The sequence below is a fragment of the Hydra viridissima genome, unplaced genomic scaffold (assembly GCF_058129835.1).
Source record: "Hydra viridissima isolate aposymbiotic clone 2 unplaced genomic scaffold, HvirCarnegie_v1 scaffold_7, whole genome shotgun sequence".
NCBI classification, from domain to species: Eukaryota; Metazoa; Cnidaria; class Hydrozoa; order Anthoathecata; family Hydridae; genus Hydra; species Hydra viridissima.
In genome coordinates, this window is record NW_028324306.1 from 7,017,551 (window position 1) to 7,025,532 (window position 7,982).

Consider the following 7,982-nt stretch of genomic DNA (forward strand, 5'->3'; position numbering starts at 1 on the left):
TTGAACTAAGACAACAGTATATAAAAAACATATATATATATATATATATATATATATATATATATATATATATATATATAATATATACAAATAAAAAATCCTTGCCAAATACATAATTCATTTGAACTAAGATAACAGTATATAGAAAAACATAAATATATGAAACACACTAATACAATATTAACGCATATACAAGTCACCAATATATTGTTTCAAAAAAGGTATGTTGTTTTTTTTCATATTTTTAATTATTGTTAATGAGTAATTTTAAAAGGGTGTTAGCAAATAAAATTTGTAAAATGCCACTTAAGTTGGGAAAATTGAGAAAATTCAAATGGGTAAATTACTCGCGGAAGATTTTCTTTCTGTAACAGAAATCAGGAACTTGTGGTTCTTTGAAGGAGATGATTCTTGGGTTTGAAGCATCAAAATCTCGTCTAAAGTATTTAATATTCCAATTGTTATCATTTTCTATATTTACAACTTGGCCTACAAATTACTTGACAATTTATTTTTTAGAAGGTATGAAACAAATAGAACTTTAGAGTAAACAAAAATCATAGGTGGTATGTAATACCACCTATGATTTTTGTTTACTCTAAAGTTCTATTTGTTTCATACCTTCTAAAAAATAAATTGTCAAGCAACACTAACCCTTTCGAGACGTACGAATATGTTTTTTTTATGTTTTTATAATTTTGTTAGTCAATAGTACCAAATATATTGGAAAAGTGCAAATAAAACATCAAGGGATTGGCGGGAGTGGTAGTACAAATATGTACCAACAGCCTTCTGTAGTGTTTCATATGTGTACCATCAGTACCATGCAAATATTGTTCTTGAAAAAAGTTGAATTTTTTATTGTTATATAATAGAATATTTTTGCTCAATAAGTTTGAGCACAACATAACTAATTGACGTAAACAAAAATGAACATACATACTTATTAAAAAAATATTTTATGTATGACAGGCTGCAAAGCATTTTGAACATAATGAAAGATCATACTCCAGACAAATTGTTTTTGTCCGTTTTTGTGTTTTCTGCACATCTACGTATCATCTTCGTGTTCCTTCCACAAGAAGACGTGGAGATCAGTCGCAGTTTTTCATAGGTGGTCTCCCTCTCGACAATGAACGTTGTGCAGCTGCAGTTTTTATCATTTCTTCTGCCAGGGGAACCAAAAATTGCTTCTAAGGAATTTTATTTTTTGTGGCCTCCTTATGTTTTATCCAAGCATTTACAAAGGACATCATAAGTAAACGATACAACACTTTCTTCCACTATTTATTCGATTTACGATCCAGTTGATATAGTCCTATCTTTTGGTCCGCTAAATCCACTCCTCTCAGAGTTTCGTGATGAAACGCAATCATCTCTGGGCAAGAAACACTACATTTTAAGCCGTCTTTCAAAGTTTTCGTCACTTCTGTAACATCAGCTTTATGAAAATTACTAAACATTAGGACTTCTTTTGTGTCTTGCTATTTTACAAATATTAGTCCATCTTTACTGCACTGAAACACATATTCGCCTCTTTTCAGCTTTTTATTGATTTTAGGTAAATATTTTCTATTTTTGTTGCACGTTCCTAAAGCGTCGTCAACAAATAAAAATATATGCATTTCAAGCGAATTTTACTCACCAAAGGCGTCTAGATCAGCTATGTAATTTAGTGGTACATTTATGTACCAAGAGTCTCGAAAAGGTTAAAGTATATGATTATGATAAATTTTTAATTCAAATATTTCAACTAAATCGACTTTTAGTCGACTTATAAGTCGACTAAATTGATTAATATATTTTTCAAAGTCGACCAAAATCGACTAATGCATTTTTAAAATCGACTATAGTCGATTTTAAAAATGCATTAGTCGATTTTGGTCGACTTTGAAAAATATATTAATCAATTTAGTTGACAGTCGAATAATTTCATGGTCGTAACAACATTTCAAGAAACTAGTTAGTTTCTTGAAATAAACTAACTTTAATATTTATACACAACTAACAAAGCTCATTTAATAATTCTTATGACTTTCTGCACCTCCTCATTCTTTACATTAAGACAAAATATCTAATGTGTTTAACAACATTGTTAACTGACTTGTTTAATTAAAATCTTAATGCTACAGAAAGCACAGAAACTATTGTTGAAATATTTAGAAACGAAAGTTGACTAGCTCTATAGTTAACACAAAGATAAAAATATACTAAAAATGCGTTAATCTAAAGCTTTTTATCAACAGTATAACCAGGTTCATTAAATTTGGCAATAGTGAAACACACTTTAAAATTCGAGATATTACAATATTAGAGTGACCTCCCTATTAAGACCAATAATACACTGTTTGATTTCTTGACTTATTGTTTTTTTTAACCATGGCAAATTTTGAGACAAAAATTAAGCAAAAATGAGCTAATTTAAAACGAACTTTTAAAATCTACATTTTACATCATAATAAACTTTTAATATATTCATATTATTTCTTTTTTGATATTTTATTAAAAAGGAGAGTTTATTATGATGCAACTCTTTCCGCAATAAAAAATAAAAACTATCCTTAAAAGCTTTAAGGAGAGTCAGTGGGCTAAACTCATGAGCAACCTTTTTTTCTTATTTTGTATATAATCAATTTCTTCCAAAATATTTAATAGTTTTTTTTCATTGTTTTTCTTTTTTTTTTCTCTCTCTTAACATGTTCGAAATATTCTAAAAAATTAACTTTGTATTTAAAATACTAAAAACTAAAATAATTTATCTTTTCTTCTATTTTTTAAGTCCTAAAAAAAAAGTAAATTTAATTCCGCTGCGAGCATCGTCATTTTAGCGTTGCATCATTCAGCGTTGCATCATCATTTTAAATCTCTTGAAAAAGCTTTGTCAATATAGAAATAAGATGCCCTGGGGTCAGTTCTTGTCAATATAGTAAAAGATAAAATGCCCTGGAGTCAGCGTTTGTAATATAGTAAGAGATAAGATGATCTGTAGACAATTTTTATAAAAGCATTTCAAGCTGATCACCGAAAAAGTAATCTAAGCCCGTTCCTAAGACATTGAATAATATCTATCTGTAGAAACTAGAAATAATGTATAAATAACGTATGACTTTTTATGTAGTAACCAAAAAGCCATAAGTTTTAGTTTAGTCAATGGAAATCAGTAAAAAATTATAAGAATTTAACTACTAAAAACCGTTTGTAATAAAAAAAAAAATACTTCAATAAGTAAGTCATCTATTTAAGTTTTGTAATTTAATACCAATATGAACATAACTTATCATTAATTAGACTCGTGATTTTTTCTTTGAAAACATCAGGAATAATCGAGAGTTGAAAATAAGAATACTGTTAATGTGCTAATGAGTAATTTGATCGTAAAAGTAAATAAAAGCACATTACTTTAAAAAGGAGAATATAATGAGAATAAACAAATATAACGGTAACTGGAACTAAAATATTTGCAAGTAAAAAGTAGCAATTCTAAAAAAATCCTTTAGAATTGCTACTTTTGACTTGCTAACTTTTTGGTGCAATTATCTCACAATATTTTTTCCAGAAAGTGAAAGTGACTACATCTTAAAATTTCAGTTGAAACCGGTTTAGGTAACAATGGAATCGGCGAAAGACGTGGATTATATCAGACCTTGCTCACACAAGTAAGGTGCTGAAGAAATCTAATGCATCCTCGTTACATACATTAACAATTTAAGAGTTTTTTTGAACTTCGACCTTATGCTATTAAATCAATCGTATTAAAAAAAAAAATTTAAGCTTTCGATTAGAAAAAAACCTATTTAATTGGCAGTGATGAAAGTCCGACTTTGAAAAAGTTTTTACCAAAACCAGCCATTTTTTTAAAAATGGGATATCTTCGGAGTTATTAGGATACCGTAAGAATATCAAGAACCCTGTGATGAAATTTCGCAATCCTTATTCATGGGTTTGTACAACTGGCGTTAACATGACAAAAATCTAAGACATAAAGTTGTATGGCTTTGACTCTTGCTTTGATAAATTGAAAAGAATGATGTCGAAGCAATCAACTGAAACGCATCCAAGAAATTTCTCCTATTAGGAATTTGTTTTAAACGTTTACAATAAATAGATTATAAATAGATTAAAAATAGTTTAAATTAAAATTACAATTAAGGTATAAGTAAATTGGAATATGACACCAAAAACTGGACGGAGGGCATAATTTTGTTTCTCTTCTTTTATTTACGAACATTGCTTAGCTTAAATTATTTTCTTTTTTGACTAAGCGCTTCTAGAAATCTGGTCTCTTCTTCAATAAAACCATCATCTCTTTCCTTGGCAGAGTCCCATTTACGTAAGTGACTCCTATATTCTAAGTCATTTAAAAGTAAGTCCGGTGGTAGTTGTGTAAAGTCTTTCGTTTTCGGATTTACTTGCAAAGATTTATAAGAGCGAGACGCCGCAGCATTTCGTTGGCATATGTCAAGACCGTGAGAAGAATCTTTAACACAATCTGAATATAGAGCTGATTTATTAGAGATTTCCGTTTTACTTGGTTCGTTTAGATTAGATGGCTCAATAGTGTAACTATTAAAGGTTCGTGCTGGATTCGTAATTGCACCTAAATCAGGTGTGCTTGTTAAAATGGCTTTAGAGGCTATAGTTTCCAGCGAGTCATTTTGTCTTAGTGTGGTCCCGATAGAAGATTGTGCTCTTAAAGGAACTGCCGAGTTGTAAGGGCCTAAAAGGTAATGTAACAAATCAAGAGAAAAAAAATCAAAGCAAAAAACACGCACGAGCACTAAAACACTAACAAACCAAAGCACCATAATCCAATAAAAAATATTACCTGGTGAAAAAAATCCTTTGCATTGAAGACAGGTCATGCGCTGGCTGGCTTCCAAAGTCTTTCTTCGGAGGTCTTCTAAGCTATCTTGTTCCTGCGTAAAAGTGAAAAGAAAAATCAAAGCAAAACAAAAAAGCTAAAAAAGTGTGACAAATAAATTTGAATAGATTGCGTCAAGCGCAAGAAAAACGATTAAACTCCAGCTTACCTGAATCAGCTCAGCTTCCTTTTGGTCAAAAGTAAGAGCTTTTCTCTCGAGCTGGTTTTTAAAATTTTCCAAATGCGTCCGAAAAACTTCAGTTTGTTCTTTGGATCTAATGCTTTCATCGTACAAGTTCTTTGCCTCCTAAGATTTTAGAAAGCATCTTGTTAAAATACTAAGCTTTTCGTCGAAAGAAAGAGAAATTTTCAAAATATTATGTATCTTAAAAAATGAATTACCATTGCAAAATCTTCGACTTCTTTAGATTTGTCTTGTAATACGCGAGCAACTTCACGCAACCTATCGTGTTCGTCAGAAAGCAACTGTTCGCGTTTGACAAGCTCCTCTTTTTCATTAGTCAAACGCGACTCCTCTTGTTGCACATGCGCCAAACGAGCGTTAAAAGTTGAAGATTCTAGCTTGTAACGAGACATTGCTGTTTCAAAGTCAGACTCTGCCTACAGTTACGATAAGAAATCAAATCACCAAGCAAAGTTTTACTAACCGCTTTAGGTTTTCTTTAAAACTGAACATTTAAGAACTATACTCACTTGCATCGCTGAGCGGCGACCGCTTCTACTTACGTCAACGGCTTCACGTTGCAACGCAGACAAAGTCAGTTTTTCTTCATTTATAAGTCTTTTTTCTTCATAACATTCTGCAATTAACTTTCTTTGTTCTGCTAGCATATCTTCTCTAGCTTTAGCAATTTGGGCTCGTTCATCTTGCAGCTGCTGGCTAGTGATTCGACGATCTTCATCAAGTACATGCTGTTAAATAAGTATTTATATATAGTAAGTAGTTAAAAATAAATGCTTTAATCTTGAAATGGAATAATTTAAGGTAAAAAAAATCATGTAAAATATGAAAACTCACTAAGAACATACCTGAAGTGTCTTCAATCTATTCTCTTCCTGATTTATCTTCCATTTGTCTTGTTCAATGAGTCTCGTTTGGTCACGCAGCTGCATCTCCAACCTTGAGACTAAAGTTTGCAGTCTCACTCTCTCCTCTTCGTTCATTTTCTCGCGCTGCTGGAGTCGAACGAACATATTTTCTAATTGTTCATTGCGCATTTGAAGCGAAATTTCTTGATCATGGAGGCGAGATTGGTAATCTGTTGCCAACTTCTCTTGCAAGTTGTTTACCTGAAGAAAGCATCTGATTAACAAAAAGTTTTTGTTAACATTATTATTATTACAACATACAAGCTTATCTATTTAAATATTTAGACACAATAATAAAGTGATTATAAAGTGATAATCAGCCTAGAGTAAATTTATATTCAAGTGACGATTAAAGAACCCGTTAATAAAGCACCGAAAAAAGTTCAAATCTTTTATCACCTCTTTTGTTGAGGACTTTACTTCTTCCACCAAACCTTGGAATGACTTGGCGTGAGAAAATGCATTAATAGCTGCTTCGACCTCTTGCTTCTTTATAATATGTATTTGGCGAATTCGATCGTCGTGTTCTTGAGTTAGGTTGGTCAACACCTAATTCGTACCATATTTTACACTTATCATAATTTATACTTATTATATTTTATACTTATCATATTTCACACTTATGACAATTGTAAATATAATAGTAATAGTAATAGTAAATAGAATGCTAAATAATACCAAGAAATAACAAAGCAAAAAAAGAAAAAAAAAGGAAACAATTTTTTATCAGTCATCAAAAATAAATTTTCTAAACATTAAATCAGGACACATACAGTCGCTACATATAATTTTGTGGTTCACTCAGCTAAAAGAAGAAGAAAGAGAGAACTTTAATCTCACCCTTTTGTGAGCTTCGTTTAAACGCTCCATGTCTGAAAAATGAGTTTGCTCTTTCAAGTCAAGTTTTCTCTTCCAAGCAGTCTGTTGCTCTTGTTGTTCACTCATGAGATGATTAATTTTTTCATCATAATTGATCTTCATAGAACTGAAGTCATCTTCCATTTGCTTTAAGCGACGCTTATATGATTCTTCAACATACTCCACTCTCATTCTGTTACAAAAACAGTATTTTACATCAGTACTTTTTTTTTTTTAAAAAAAAAATGAAATTTTAGACAATACTAAGTAATACTTATGAGATAATTCCAATGCACTAAGTTCTTCTTGATGTCGCAGCTTGGCACTCTTTTGCCAAGATGATAAATATTGACATTCTAATTCTAAACTTTTAATTTTGCTTTCCAACTCATATATTTTTGTGGTGTAATCCATATTAGACTGAGATTTTTCTTCTTCCAATTTTAAATATCGCTCATGAAAATCTTTTAAATTTGCTCTGGTTTGCTCAGGCTGAAGTGTAAAAGTGCTCAGTTCTTCCCCAGCAAGCTAAAAGAAATACATCATTTAAATGTAACTGACACTAATTAAATGTAAGAAGCCTTAATAAAATACTAAAAATATTTAATAAATCAAACAAAAGTATTGCAGTGAAACTTAAACCAAAATCACAATGATGAAATAAATAAAAGCTCTGAACTTCTAAAGCATTGTAAAATATTATTTTTCTAACTTTTTAAAGCATTATTAAATCTGCAAAAGAAACGTGTCAGTACCTTTTTTATGTTTTCACTTTTTGTAGCTTCTATTATCATGGGTGAAATGTTTGGGATGAATGTTAAAGGCGTATTAAGAACCTGTTGCTGAAACTGCAATTGTTGCTGGTGCAAAAGTGCAAGAGAACTTTGTTGACTAAGGTGTTGAAGGTACTGCTGCTGTTTTTCTAGATCAAATGACTGTTGTTGAATCAATTGATTTGGGGGTACAACAAATTTTTGTTGAAAAGTTTGATTTGACTGAAGCTGCTGTTCAAGCAAATTAGGATGAGAGGATTGCAGAGAATTTGTTAATTGTGATTGATTTTCGCGCTCTTCTGACTTCATGTGAAATTTTGATTGACCAACTTGGGAATCCTCTGCAACTTCTTGTGGCTCAATTACTTGTTGTGGATGTC

The 7,982-nt window shown here is 30.9% G+C and overlaps 1 protein-coding gene across 16 annotated transcripts in view; it reads right to left on the reverse strand.

Moving 5' to 3' along the window:
• Positions 1-4,192: 4,192 nt before the first annotated feature.
• Positions 4,193-7,982, reverse strand: part of LOC145184399 (uncharacterized) — a 21,644-nt gene continuing 17,854 nt past the window's right edge. For all 16 annotated transcript variants that reach the window (XM_090092893.1, XM_090092885.1, XM_090092883.1 and 13 more), the window contains 10 exons: positions 7,585-7,982; positions 7,104-7,357; positions 6,812-7,022; positions 6,371-6,520; positions 5,912-6,172; positions 5,576-5,794; positions 5,264-5,482; positions 5,031-5,168; positions 4,826-4,916; positions 4,193-4,717 (listed from right to left, as the gene is read on the reverse strand). The exon at positions 7,585-7,982 is cut by the window's right edge. In XM_090092893.1, the coding sequence (XP_089949019.1) occupies positions 4,242-4,717; positions 4,826-4,916; positions 5,031-5,168; positions 5,264-5,482; positions 5,576-5,794; positions 5,912-6,172; positions 6,371-6,520; positions 6,812-7,022; positions 7,104-7,357; positions 7,585-7,982 (2,417 nt within the window). In that variant the 3' untranslated portion in view covers positions 4,193-4,241. The remainder of the gene's footprint in view (positions 4,718-4,825; positions 4,917-5,030; positions 5,169-5,263; positions 5,483-5,575; positions 5,795-5,911; positions 6,173-6,370; positions 6,521-6,811; positions 7,023-7,103; positions 7,358-7,584) is intronic.